The 15,420-nt window shown below is 46.2% G+C and overlaps 1 protein-coding gene across 1 annotated transcript in view; it reads left to right on the forward strand.

Moving 5' to 3' along the window:
- Nucleotides 1-15,420, forward strand: part of MTMR8 (myotubularin related protein 8) — a 710,603-nt gene that overhangs the window by 523,472 nt on the left and 171,711 nt on the right. Inside the window, exon 12 of the mRNA XM_069612538.1 lies at nt 13,554-13,688. Coding sequence (XP_069468639.1) covers nt 13,554-13,688 — 135 coding nt within the window. The remainder of the gene's footprint in view (nt 1-13,553; nt 13,689-15,420) is intronic.

Raw genomic sequence — 15,420 nt, forward strand, 5'->3', positions numbered from 1 at the left:
GTTCCACTTTTATTACGTTGAACCCTTCTTCCGTGTCGTTTGCCAGCTGAATCAATTCCCAGCGTGTTATCTGGAGCCATTTTGCGTTTGCTCTTGCTTGGACACTTGAGACGAGTGAGGCAAAGAATGTTTCTGCTGAGCTGAATAATCGATATTTATCTGGGATCTGAGCCAATAGTTCTGATGATTCCTTTGATATGTAGTTTGATGCACGTCTGTTACGGGTCAGCACTTCTCCCTTGTTTCCGGAAGACAGGACATACATTTGTGACTCCGCAGTTGGCTGGGCTGCACTCTGTTGCAGGCGTTCCTGTGTCTTTTTGCTCCCGTCGATGTGGCTTTCTGGTATTACCATTAGGGCTGAGTGCAGAGTGGCCATTGAGCAGCTGCCACTCCATGACTGGGGGAGGTGTAGGTATGCCCGGTTGCCGCATACCCATTACGTGTCCATAAGGGCCGCTGTCCCTTTTCTTAGATCTGGGATGGTGAGGGTCCTGTTACAGTTCTTGTTTGTTCCCATGGAGGTCTTCCCCTCTCCTTTAAAACATAGTTCATAGTCTATTTCGTTCTGTAGTTTGAAAGGTTTTTCAATGGCGGTTACCCAAGTTAGTTTTGAAATGTGTTCTTTCCATATTGGTGTGCATGTGTCTTCTATCCACTGCAATTTCTCTGGTGCCACACCTCTCAGTGCTTCAGCTTTGCACATTACTTCTTCATCCTTCCATTTGTTATCAGAAAAAAGTGTCCCTTGTATTACAAAAAACGGTTCTTTCAAACATACCACCCCTGCCGTCTTTGGATAGCACGTTTTCTCGTTCTGCAGCATTTGAAAAGTAACTTCATGTGCCTGGAAGGTGTTCTTAATCCTGCACAACGTGAGATGAAGGAGACATTGGGCATCTATAATGGGCAACTTTTTTTGGGTAGCAATACTTTGGGTGTACCTGAAGCGTGAGGGATGAGGGAGCAGACATAACAGCTCTCGTTTGTTGTTTGTTTAGCTGTGGCACTCATATCCGCATACCATTTGTTTGTTTGGTGGGGGTGTCGTGGGTCTTCCATTTTATCTAGACCTAGCCCATAATACTCATCATACTTCCTCCTCCCTGCTTCCCTCTTCCGTCTGTTCTTGTTCCTCATGTACTTCCCAACTTCCTGGGCGAGGGATAAACTAGACCCCCCTTTCTCATTCCCGCCCCCGTGACCCATGCATCATATAATATTTCGTGTATTGCTAGCAGCTTTTCCTTTTCGTCCCTGACGTTATCTTGCAGGTTCTTTTTTAGGATGGGGGCAGGCTGGCTGGTGGGGGTGTTATACAACCATGATATGGCAGACGGGTTTCGGTCATTTAAACTGCGGGCATTGTAATTAGATATCCCGGGTGGAGACACTGTGTTGTTTTGCATTCCGCCCTGTGGCTTTTTCTTTTGTAAAATGACAGCACTGGATGGTGTGGTATGATAACCCCATACAAGTTTAGTTCCGTCCCACACCAAAAAATCACCTTCCCTAGTATTGACACTTGTAGTTGTATTGGTCCCAGTAGTGCTGTTAATCCCAGTGCTGTTAATCCCTCCCCCCTCGTTCATCTCGATAGAGATGAACGCTACAAACCAATATGTAACCAGGCCAAACATTAGTATAAAAAACAACGTAATGCACACAGATAATCCACACTCATACGAATATCTGCATCTCTCATGTAATAATTCTCTCATTCTACTAATTCTATCCGTTGCAGGCTGCCCGTTAGATGCCATGGTAGCTCCTGTTTGAGATATAAAAGTGCATTAAGTGCATGTATGTAAACATTTTGTTGGCACCATTAGTGCCAATATATATTGACGGGTAATGGAAGCGGGTGGGGTTGTGGGGAAGGGTATTCACAGACAAGGGTGTAAACATGTCATAATTTGATCACTTCATTAATTACGTATAAGTCCAAAAAAAACTTTTTTTTTTTTTCTTTTTTCAGTAATATATAAAAAGAGAATGCAGGTATACTTAATCAGTCACTTTCCCATTCACGTTCATTGCTGACGCACATACACAAGTTAATATTCAGACATTCTGTTCAGTTGCATCGGTTGCTGTTGTCTGTGCCTCCTCATCTACCTCCTCTTGCACATTACTATATGCTTTTCGTACATCTGTCAAGTGTACCCAGTACCTCAAGCCCTTCACTTTTACAGCTGTGGGCGTGCAGTACACTACCTCGTATGGGCCGTGGAACCGTGGTGCATTCCATCGACGCACAAAACTCCTGACATAAATTAGTTCGCCTGGCAGTAGCTGTAGCTGTTGCTCAGGCTCTGTGACAGACCCTGTTAGATTTCCCTCCTCTCTAGTGAAGGGTGGGGAGAGCTGCTTTGATATTGCGCGCGCTGCCCTTGTTAATTTTTTCAAATAGTCCGTGAATTCTTCTCCCAATATCGCGGCGCTCCTGTGTGCATCTGAGTGTTCACGCAGTGGGGAGTGTGCTGTGTGCATTCATCTCCCAGTCACAATTTCGTGCGGGGACAAATGGTGGTCTTTACTTGGCTGGTTTCTCAGTTCAAATAGCGCAAGGGGCAGACAGTATATCCAATTCTTCTTCAATGAAAAGCATAGTTTTGATAACCTGCCCTTTAACAGTCCGTTCATCTTTTCCACTACGCCATTACTTTGAGGATGATAAATCGAACACAATTTATGTTTTATTCCCAATAATGTAGTGACTTCCTTGAAAAGTTCATTCACAAAATGAGTGCCGTTGTCTGAGCGAATCACGTCACAAATTCCCCAGCGCGGGAACACCTCCCTCACTAGGAACTTGGCGGCGCTTTTGGCATCAGGTCGTGCACATGGTCCAGCTTCCACCCACCTTGAGAATGGGCACACAACCACGATCATGTACCGTGCGCCATTACACCTTTCCCCCATGTCTGCGTAATCAATATGCAGTTCTCTGAATGGGCCAATGGGTTTAGGAATTGTTCCCCGGAGTGTGCGTAATGTCATTCCTGAATTGTAGATCTGACATGTTGTGCATTCCATTGCTAATCGAGATACGTGCTCCTGGAGACAGGGCACGAACCATTCTTCCTGTATTTCTGCTGCAATGTGCTGTTTGGTATTATGTGCGGGGAAGTGTAGTTGTTGAAACGCAATTTCTAGTAACTGGATGGGCATTGCCACTTTCCCTGAGTTATTTTGCCGCCACAGCAAGTCTGTTCCCGACTTGCTGCACCCTCGTTTTGTCCACATCAATTTTTCGTCTGCACTAGCTCCTTCCTGCAATTCTAGTATTTGTGATATGGGCATCATGTTGTACCCTTCTGGGGGCTCTTCGTTTCTCTTATGCTGCAGCATGTATTCACCTGCGTCATATTTCTGAAAATAGGAAGCCTCCTTGGCGGCAGCGTCCGCTGCCGCGTTCCCCAAAGACACAACGTCTGTGTTGGGTGTATGTGCTTGGCACTTTACTATTGCTACTGCAGTAGGGTTTTGTAGGGCCTCAATTAACTCTTTCAACAATTCTGCATGCTGTACTGCTGTCCCGTCTGCCCGTCGAAACCCCCTACGCCCCCATCTTGCTAGACCTCCATGTACTGTCGTCGTCATGTAAACTGAGTCTGTGTATATTGTCACTGCGCAACCCTTTGCTGCATGTAGTGCTTCTATGAGCACAATCAGTTCTGCTGCTTGTGCGGAGTAATGTGATGGGAGGCGGTATTGTACTAGTGTTTCATACTCACCGTCTTCTAACCTTACTACTGCCATACCAACATGTTTTTCTCCCGTGTCCACGTCACTCGATGCAGACCCATCCACGAAGTACACTTCCCCCTCGCTCAGAGCGTTCTCACACACCACCGTGTCCTCCCCTTTTTCTCCTGTGTAGGTTGCGCAATCGTGGTCCTGCATGTCCTCTAGTGTGCACGCTTCGGTAATGAATGTGGCGGGGTTCACTGTCTTGCATCTCACCACATGGATGTTGGCGCTAGACAATATAATCTCGTAGGCTGTCGCCCGCTGTGTTGTCAGTGTGCTTTTTGACCTCTCAAGTATTGCAAATAATGAATGCTCCACAAACAATGTCACAGGGCAACCCATTACTATTGTGGCACTTTTCTCAATCGCGAACGCGGCTGCAGCGAGTGATTGCTCGCACGCGAAATGGCCTTGCATCACGGCATCCAAAGTACCACTATAGTAAGCCAACGGCTTGTGTCCTAGGGACGTCTTTTGTGTCGGTGCAGCTGTCATGAGTGTTCCCTTGCAGTGTGAGAATAGGTAAAATTCGCGTCCATAATCAGGGTTTGCTAGTACTGGAGCGCTTGAAATTAGCTCTTTTAATGATTGAAATGATGCGCTCATCTCGTCTGACCATTCTATTTTTTTGTTCTCCTGTTGTGCGTCCTTGAGTGCTTGTAGGAGGGGCCTCGTGTATGCTGCATAGTCTAATATCCATGCTCGGCAATAGTTGCACATCCCCAAGAATTTCTGCATGTCTTTCACTGTTGTGGGTTCTCCTACTGATCTTATTGCTTCTACCCTGTCGGGAATTATTCTTTTTCCATCGTTAGATATCAGCTGTCCCCAATATAAGACCTCTGTCAGGCAGTACTGTAACTTCTCCTTGTCTACCTTGTACCCCTTGTTGGCCAGTAGAGTCAGGAGTGTTGTTGAATCCTTTCTACATGTTACTTCGTCTTGTGCACACACTAATAAATCGTCTACATACTGAATAATCGTACTCTCAACTGATAGGTTTCCCAAGTCTTCATGCAATATTCGGTTGAATATGCTCGGGCTCTCGCAGTATCCCTGTGGTAGTCTGCAGTGTTCATATCTTTTACCCCCAGTGTAAATGCTGTAAGGTATCTGCTCTCTTCAGCCAGGGGTATTGAGAAAAATGCGTTTTTCAAGTCTACTACTGTGAAATGTGATGCCACTTTCGGGATGCTGCATAATATTGATGCAGGGTTCGGGACCAGAGGGAACTCCTTCTGAATTACATCATTTAGGGGGCCTAAGTCCTGTATAATCCTCCAAGACCCTCCTTTTGCTTTTTTGATTGGATAAATACATGCGTTACATGGGGAGTTTGAAGGCACTATTATTCCTTGTGCTAGTAGTGCGTTTATCGTCTCTTTTATCCCTTCAGCTTCACGGGACAATGGATACTGTTTCACTCGGGGTAAAATTGCTCCTTGCTTTAGTTTTATTACCACAGGTTGTACTCCGTGCAACAGCCCTACATCATGGGGGCCTGTTGTCCACAAATTATTTGGTACGAGCCTCATGTCGTCATCAAAAAATGACAGCGGTGCTCCCACTACTGCCATCAATTGGACTGGGGTTTCCCTGGCTTGAATCAAAATGTCACAGGGCATCGCTATTTCCATTACTATCTCACCATCCCCTTCTGTGTCTGAAAAGAGATCCTCATCTGTTAACTCTCGTAGGGCGATGTTGGCATTTGTACACAGTACTGTACGCCACTCACATCCCTCCCTATCCATTCCAATTGCAGCGATCCTTTTCGCTGACACCTGTACAGCGTGCAAGTGTAATGATACCACCGATCCTGGTGCTGTGTCAGGACACACTATGGGGCGGAAGAGGAACTCCGCTGGGATCCTCCAGTCCATTCTTCTTAGTTCCGGAATTATGAGGGCCAAAGTCTTTAGCCCTTCAATAAACATTTCCTCATTTTCCGGCAGCCCTCGTACTTCCTGTGTGGTTGTGTAGGCTTGCACTACCAACATCGCACGCAAGGGGCATATCCCGGGTGTAGAACACACTATTCCTCTCTCGGTAAATGATATGGTCATGTTAAGTTTACTCAGGAGGTCCCTCCCTAACAAATTTATTGGTGAATGTTCATAGTACAGTAAGGGTGCCTTTACAGTTTTACCCCCCACTGTTACATCCAAAGCTTCTGTGTAAGGAACTTCAATTACAGCCCCAGAGAACCCCTGCGTCTCTAACTTCCGGTTAGATAACGGGAACCGGCCCTCTTTGATACATGATTTCTCCGCTCCCGAATCAACCATGAATATGAACTGCTTGTCTCCTATCTGCGCCCCTACCAATGGTTCCTCTGCTGCATTGTAGGTGGTAGATAGAACTGGACACGCAAGTGTTCTCTGTGGGCTGTCCTATGCGAGGTGTCTCATCGCCCCCCCCTTCATTAAAGACACTTCCTGAAACCACTGACATGCCGTTGTAAGGTGCTGGTGCGGGGGCCCCGTTTGCTGTTGTCGCGAAAGGGTTGCCTGGCGTATACTGCATATTGTCACTGTTTTGTGGGTGGTTCTGTGTTCTATACTGGTGTCCCTGTTGCTGCTCAGCATTACCTTGGCCTGGGTTTCTCAGTTGTTGTTGTCCCATTGGAAGACCATATGGGCTCCCCGGGTGGGGATGGCCATATTGTTCTACCTCTTGGAACCCGTTGTTGGATCTAGCTCTGCACTCCCTAGAGTAATGCCCCCACCTTCCACAGTTCCAGCAACTCCCTTGTGCACCTCTGGGGCCCTGCCATCCATTTCCTCCCATTCCTCCGTATCCCGGCCCACCTCCTCTACGGCCCCTGTACCCACCTCGTCCCCCTCGAGGGGTCCACTCTTGCCACTGCGGACCTCCGCCTTGCTCCTGCTCGTTCCACTGCCGCTGTCCTGTTCCCGCCCAATTAGTTGCCATCCTTCCTTGTACCGCTATCAGCCCCTCCTCGTCATCTCCCTCCCTGCTGTGTGGGAGCGCGGCTACTGCTGCTGCAACCTTCACCAACTTTGTCTGTACTAACTTCGCTTCGTCTGCCAATCTTTTCTGCGCCACCTCCTTCTCCCTTTCCTTTATTTGCTTGCAATGGTGTACTATTATGCTCTGAATCTCAGGCCATCCCTTTGCTTCAATACCTGCAATCTTGTCGAGCGCCTTCTGCACTTCCTTTGGGAGCCCTCTTTTTATAATGAAGTAAAATAAAGATGTCGATTGATACCAGCGCGTGCCCGTTTCTGCTCTCCACATCTCTTGGACCCGGAAAATGTAATCCATAGCCTCCTCCCCGTCATTCATTGTACACTGCATCACTGACTGTAAGTCTGGCGTATCTGGGAATGTTTCGCGTAAGGCATCCCACACCCTGGCACGCACTGTGTTAAAGGAAGCCCCATCATGGCGGTCACAGTCTAATGTTAATCCCGGGAAACCTGCCTTAACCCATACTCTCTCAGCCTGATCTCCCACTGCTGATACGAGTAAGCTCTTCACATTGCCTATTGCTAGGGGTACCCCGGCAGTATGTTTCTCGAAAGCGTATATCCACTTACTTGCCCCTCCTGATAACGGGGGCAATAGTTTTAATAAATTGGCTTTATCCATCTGAGCCCATGGGATATAATTCGGCCTCCCTCCTCCCCTATGTATCAATGGGAGTTGTAACCTTCCTTTTGTCGTTGAATCTACACCTGTTTTGGCTGCTGATGTTCCCAGTGATGCCATTTTCCCCACCCTGTTCCTTAATCGCCCCGTCCACTCATCATCCAGTGTTCTCAGTGAACATGTACCATCCACCCCTTCACTTCCCCCTCCCATTGCCATGTTTACTCAGGAGGTCCCTTCCTACTGTTGGTGGCTCTACTTTTTACAATTCTTTAGTATCTTTCTGTATCATCAGTGGGTTGTCTGTGGTGGATGGTAGGTCAGGGTTTACTGCTGGTGCCTTAGGCGGTGGTATCTCTTCAAATAATCTCCAGAGATCCAATATTTCCCTCCTATTATGCAAGTGCTTCCCCTTGTATTTCAACCAAATGCATGTGGCCACCGTATCCAGAACACTTTTATCAAAGGACCCTCCCTCTGGCCATATCTGGGGTAGCCCCTCTCCCTTCAGCTCTGTTATCCATTGATCGTGATATTTCTTAATCCGCTCCGCGTGCCCTGGTAGATTCTTACAAATATGCAATAAGGGTGTTTCGGCCCCCATCTCTATGCCCTCCTAGTACTTGTGTGTCCCTGTGTGTCTGCAACCACTATGTAGATGTGTTATCAATATTAGTTTTCGTTTTCTACTTCACATTCAATAATGGGCTCCTTTGTGCTCTTCCCCCTCCCTGCACAATACAAAACTGGCTGTACACAGTTTCTATTCTATTCTCTTTGGGGGGCACATACAAGAGCAAACCATCATTTATTTTGACAATATCAACCCGGAAATCAAAAAGGTACCCACTCACTTCACTGTCATTTTTGTCTTCGAAAGGTTCTATCCGGTCACACTTACCATGACCATTCAATTACTATACATTTACAACCATTTTACACATTCACAACATCAAATTGTCGTCTGACACATACGAGGTGCACACACCTCTTGGTAACACTCCGTTCACACTTCAAGCTGCCCTCCCTTTCCTCCCTAGCCAGCTGTCCCTGTCCGTCTTACTCGGATATATGGATGCGCATATGTATATATTGGTCTGCTCTTCCCTCTTCTAGTAGGACTCTTTCTCTCTTCCTTTCTCCCTAAGTTTGTGCCAATCTCACTTTTTATTTTCCCCCTAACCCTAAAGAAAAGAAAAGAAAGAAGTAATAGCGGTTACTAATATATTCTCAGTGCCCCCTTTTGCTGGACACTTATATTCCACTTCTTCATATATTCCCAGTACTAGTCAAGATAGCACTATGCGGCGCCGCCTTCCACCCCCTTTCGGAGCTAGGTTCCCGTCACTTTTATCTCTTATTCACCTCTTAATCCTAATGGCCATATGCAAAGAGAAAGCAAGGAAAGTTTAGGATGATCCTTAGTAGATCTGCGCACCCCCTCTTCGTTCCCTGTCCTACACTTCTTCCCCCACTCCCTTTACAATCGCTCGCACTCAATACTCAAGTGCCCGTCTTGAACCGATAGTCTCCGAAACTGGGTCCGTCCAGGCAGTGTTGCCGTCAGCTCAACAGTCGGCCCCGGCTCCGGCGAGCGGTACTCAAAGGGGATTTTTCAACCGGGATCCCGTACCCTCTCTCTATTGAGTGCGCACTTCTTAGTGTACCGGTCGCCGTTGGCGGGCAGCCTCCCGGAGCCGGCTCACCGTGCGTATCCCTTTTCGACCGGAGATTCACGTGCCAAAAGGGGACGGTAATGTTAGGTCGGGAAAGAATAATAATAATAATAAAAATCACGCTTTCGGGGTCACCACTGAAGACATGCGTCCCCAACCAGCACGATCCTCCCCGCAATGAGAGACAGTAAAGGACTCTCCCAAGTCGGGAATAAAGCCAAGACAGAGTGCGGGTGAGCTTAAATGGGAGTTTATCAATCAGAATAGGGCATGCAAAGAACTCTGCAAACTCCGAGAGCGCTCTGTCTGACAATAGCAAAGACAGGCGTATATATTTACAAAATTCGTCATAAGAACCTACATACTATAGGGGGCACAAGTTCAATGGGATTGGGTGGCGATGACTAGCTATAGGTGCTGCTGCGAGGTGGTTGGCCTTGGCTGGACGACGTCACTGGTCAGCCTCGTGGGTTGGGCTGGGCCTGGCGGGTTGGTTGAGTTCATCCGGGCGGTGTCGTTGTGCCATCGCGGCCAGTGTCAGAGATGAATGTCTTTTCCTGACTTATTTGTCCTAGGCCATGCACACCGCAGTCATTCAGTCATTGCAATATTATCTCCTCTAGTAAATCTTCCAATAGGTTATTCTACAGGTTAATGCAACACAGGAGGAATGCACCTTATGAAGGGTCTGATGGTAATACGTCAGGACATGGTTACCAGTGTCCTGTTGACCGGGGCCATAGGTCGAGGTGCTAAGCTTCAGGGCCTGGGACGGGCGGTACGGGTCTTCCTGCCTTGTTAGAAGTTGTTATGGATATGCCGCTGTGTGTTGTCAAAGTATTGGGTGTCCTGATTGCACAGGGCCATAAGTCTAAGATGATCCGTTGGGTTGTGGGGTTTACGAGGGGGCGCCTTTGGAAGTGTGTGTTCAGGCGGAGGTTTACTGCTGTGCTGTAAATAATGTAGGTGGCGGGCCGCGGCCTTGGGTGCTGCAGAGGGGGCTACAAATCTTTGAAGCGGCTCCAGTCTGGTTGGGGGAGGTGGGGAAGCGCAGCGCGGGCCTCTGTTCTAATGTCTTGGCAGCCTTCGCAGGGTGGGAGGGGGAATGGCCTTGCACGTATTCACAAAGGTATCTCCCTCGTGTGTTGCCGATTTTAGGTAAAAACATCACAAACATTTGAACACTCTATAATACTTATTCAAATCACTTTAGAACATGCATTTAAACTTTGCTGGATGTGTCTTGATTATACCCAGTCTGAGCACGTATTCGTACACTATGTTTTAACAACTACAGTATTTAGTTACATGCATATACATTTGCAGTAAGTGAGGTAGTAGTCGGGTTGGTGGAGTACATAGAAAATAACCCGCCACTGTACGTGACGGTGGTGGCACATGAGGGGCTTAGACATACACACGACAAGTGCATTCTCGCGCATCCTTCACATGAGTCCACAGTATGGTTACATTCATCTTCTCGTGTACTCTAGCAGCATTAGTTTGGTTATGGCGCAAAACCATGGAGTGTAGGTTTCCCAGTGATACACGTAACAAATAGATCCCTGGAACGCTCCTTTGTTATTAGCACCCAACTGCAGTGGTGTGGGCTCGCCATTGCTTATATCATGGAAGCATGTTTTCTTATGTTCATACATTTTACGGGCTTTTGTAATATAAGAGATTTTGTGGGGAAATGCATACTTTGCAAGTGGTCCTGGCACTAATATGTAGAGACTTTCTGCCATCTGAGGACCATTTTACTGTTATTTTCATTGCACAGGCCTGCTGGCCGGGTCATGCTGGGACCGATGATACACTGCGGAAGGTGAACTGTTACAATGTTAGTGTATTATGCTAGCTCATGTCCGTCTTGTTCGTGGGAACGGGCTCGCAGCGGATCTGCCAGGGTGCCGCGGCGGACAGGGATAACAAACTTCCCAAAGGTGGGGGCCGCGCTACAGTGCGCTGAGCTCACACCATCTTTAGTTGACAAAATGGTTTCTGAGGCCTAACTAAATTCAATACGTGCGGGCAATGTCTACAGCAGGTGAGCCATCCACCACCTTGGCCCTGGTGGTAAGGAGGGGACGCCCGATGAGCCATGGCCCTCACCTGGGGTGGAGGTGCAGGCAAGGGGGGGTCTTTTGGACCACTCCTCCCCTACAATGGCCACATGACAATTGAAAGCTCTGTAAATAATGCCTTGGATGATGCCACCCTAACATTAATAACTGCACATTTAATGAACTCTGCCCTACTTCAAGGGAGGACAGTGTGTGGAAGGGACTGCTGTCACTGGGACAGCTATTGTTAGGGTTTTGAAAAATTCTAAGCAAGCAGACCACACCCAGTGATTTAAGAGAGATCATCCATAGCCCCGTATTCAGTGAGTAAAGTAAATCTTTTGAATACATACTCATCAAACGGAGCGAGGCATATGCCAGTGCACAGACAACAAGAGGGACACATGTGCCTACTACCAAACAGGCTACAGCGTCCATCGCCTCCAACATGCAGCGTGACATGCCGAGTGCTCTTAAGTAGCCAGAAGAAGTGTGAACGGACTTTGCGCCAGCGTGAAGCACCGACTTAAGTCTTTTCAGTCCTGACGGTGCTCGGAGACAAGTCACATACTTCAAGAATCAATGGCAAATGTCCCCATAGTAGAGTTGAACACCCATGTCTATGAACGGAGGAGAGGTCACCTGTGGTGCAGATGTACACGCTAAGAGGAGTACAAACTGAATATTCTGGACAAGAAAATTAAAAGGTTCAAGCTGAACATGAAAGAAAAAGGTTTAAGAGTGATTAAATATACAAATTACCAAGTGTACCCGTTCAAATGAGAGGCAAAGAGTTCAAGGCAGAAGAACGATGTTTGTCCTTAAGCGTGGCTTAGGAAACTGTCCATGCAGAAGATGGACCATGCCTAATTAGAGCAAAACCCAATAAATATTGATGATGAGTAAAAAAAGGAGGTATGCACTATTTTGAAAATGCATGATTTTGAAAGCTTGTTTAACCGATTTGCTTTTACAGGATATTAGATCAGCATACATGCCATTCAAATAAAGCAAACAGTTATTCATAACAGTGGACTCAAAAGCTGATATGACTTCTCACCCACCATTTGAAAGCTCCTCTGTTTTTCAGCCACTCTCAAAATCGTCTAAAATAGCTCTGGATTATACAGAAGGTCCTCCATACAAAATGCCCTTTTCCTTCTAGACACCAATCCCATGTGTCTCTTCATGGTCAATTCAACTTTGATGCTAACAAAACTATAAGCACATGCTCACTCACTCAGTTGAATGATCCTGTAGCGTAGCTGTTACATTTACTTTCGACCAACTATCGATTGCTGTCACAATCTCCTTGCATGTATGTAGTTAATGAAAACCCTACACTTCGCCCAGGCCTCTGTATTACTCTGGTCACAAGTAAAAGCTGCAGCCTACCTGTATGCCCCAAAGAACCCACTCCACATAGCCCAATGCCTACAGACGACAGTGCATAAAATACTGTTTGTGTTATAATCCCACTCCTTCACCCCTTATTGATGGCCAAATTGTAATCTGATTCTAACTTTTTTTTTAAAATCAAAGTGAAAGGCTTTGTGGCACTTGACTTGAGAAAAAAAGTTTTATTTTTTTGTTTTTGGCTAGGTTTCCCTTGCCCCCACCGTTCCCAAACCCATACCCCAATCCCTTAATACACATATGTATAACATAAAACAACGGTATACTTGTCATTTGAATAATGCAGGCCTGTCCGACCCCTGTTAACAGCTGTATAATCTTTTTCTTTCCTGCCGAATGTGCTTTTATTGCCTGTTCTGCATTTTGTATTGGAAATGTTCAGGAATTTCCCCCACCCACCCACATGCTCTGTAGCATTCTGCAAAAGAAAACAAAAAATGTTTATCATAAGACTGTTAAACTTTTTAAAGATTGGGTCCCCCATTTGTATCTCGGGTGTGCATGTTTTCGTCTGTTTTAGTCTGTCATCCACAGTATGCCCCCTTTTCAGGACGAATCGCCCAAATATACTGCTCCTAATCTATAAAATGGTGAAGGACCAAAGTGAAAATTGTACTCAAACCTTCCCATCAGTCGTTTGACTCCAAACTATAAAAGTAATTGCTAAGATCAATGCAGGTTCTGACATTTTCTCCATCAGTAGCAGTCGCAGCTTTCACGTTGAGTTGAGATTTGTTTTTATATATTTTCCGGTTGTTGTGCCTTTCTGGTCTCGTCAGGAAGGGGACTTAAGTATGACTCATGTAACGATGAATACAGCTATGTTCAGAAAGGAAATAACTTGCTGTTTTGGTCATCTAATGCCCTGCGAATACATGCCATAAAATCTGGACATTAAAATTCAGTCGCTGCCTTAGGCCCATGTTTGCCAGCATATTTGAATTCCAACTCTTATTTCGTTTTTATTATCTTGATGGGCACTCTTGTTCTTTGGAATAAATGAAGCTTGGATTTCTCTCCACAGAATCTTTGAAAAGACTCATTCTTTGTGGCCTTTCCTCCTGCAGAAGAAACAGGACTTCCTGAATCCTCTGTACAAAGCCTCATGCCCCCTAACGCTTGGGGTACTTCAACCAAACACACTGCCTTTTAGCTTCAAGTGAGTCTCTGATTTTGGCATGTTTTTTGTTTGATAGCGTATAAAGGACTACACCGAGAAAGAACGTCTCCCAACCATGTTGATGTTGTGTATGTATTTTATTTATGAATCTATTTTGTACGGTCATTTTTAGTAACTCTTCCTAATGTTGTCCAGTGAAATTCCAAGACTGCCCATGTGGACAGCAGTCACCATCCATCGTTCGCACTGTACTCAGGGATTTAATAATTAGGCTAGCATTGAATTGAACATGTTACAGAGTAATGGCACTACTAATAATTAGGCAACTAAATATTTTAAATAATTAGTTGGCATTTAATTATAACCAGGGGATAACCTCTCACTAAACACGTGTAATTTGCCTATGGATTTCGTAGCCCAGGGTAACCTACTGCGATTCCTTCCTTGCTGTTTGCTTCAAATCAATTGTTTAGCTTTCATGCATACATGACAACATCCTTGAACATGTCTGAGAAAAAGTAGCAGCATGAGTCTCTAACATCTGATCAAAGTTACAGCTACTGTCCCGGTCTAGTTTTCTTTCTACTTAGCGGTTATCCATGACTTAAGTTTAAAAAGGGTGTTTTTCCACAGTATCCACTTCAGTGGTTATTTTAGTGCTCTCATACATGATATGTTATTTGTGTCTTGTTTCATCAGTTCATAAAAAAGGCAAGCTAGGTAAAGAATAAAAGAAATACACTATCAAAGCTGAGAGGGGTTTACGTGATCCTGCAGCAATTGATCGCGGCCCCAGCGGGGCAGACCGTGATACTCCCAAGAGCTGAATGCAGGCACTCTTACTGTTGATGGTCTTTACACATCAAATACCTGGCATTCTGGGAGGTTGCATTGAGATCATGTAAGGTCACCCAACCACAAACGGGCTAAGAACATGGTTTGCCCTGATAGTCTATCTTTGCTTGCTACAAGACTTTCGCTCCCCAGTTTCCTCCACCAGCTATATCCTGGACCTCAGTTTTGTCAAGCCTTGCCTCGCAGCTTTTGGGCGAGTTATGCTTCTCTGCATGCCATGCTCATAGGCATGTGGTACGGTATGCAAGCTATCTTCCCACATGAGCACTTCTCAAGAGGCCGCCGCATGAGCTTGAGTTGTGCTCTTCTGTAGTCGCATACGAACAGTCGCCTGTTTCAAGCCTGTTTAACCCTCTGTTATATGTACTGGGTTACTGTGTGTGCATCATCCACTACTCAATCTACAGGGTTCAAAGGCGAGGAAGGTGTGATCTGTCACTCATTCGAGATAATTGCTGCCAAATGCTGAGAGGTCTTCTGCCCCTCATTTACACCATGACTTGGGTGGACCTCTGTTTTATTCAGTGTGTTCCGACGATCTGTTCCTACCCTTTTCTCTCATGGCTTCTCGTCATTGGACAATTCCGTTCCAGGCCCTTGCCATGATTTGGCATCCTGCCCATAACCATCACATTAAGCCAAGTCCTTTAACAGTATAGTAACAATAGTTTTTTCGCTGAACTACAGATACTTCTGAGCTCATCAGCGATCAGTCTTACTTTAAGTACCTAATTGGAAGCATCCCCTGGACCCACCTTATCCGAATGCTCCAGCAGAGAGACACCTAGACGGTAGAAGTTGGCTACTCGTCCAGCTGCACAAGAGGCCCCTCTGCGTCCAGCAGATCGTCCCTTCCTCCCCCCGGTTGTTGCCTACTTCTCTTCCATCTTTACAATCCATGCTCCACAGATGGAAC

The sequence above is a fragment of the Ambystoma mexicanum genome, chromosome 5p (genome assembly GCF_040938575.1).
Source record: "Ambystoma mexicanum isolate Mex_15411 chromosome 5p, UKY_AmexF1_1, whole genome shotgun sequence".
In the NCBI taxonomy this organism is placed as follows: domain Eukaryota; kingdom Metazoa; phylum Chordata; class Amphibia; order Caudata; family Ambystomatidae; genus Ambystoma; species Ambystoma mexicanum.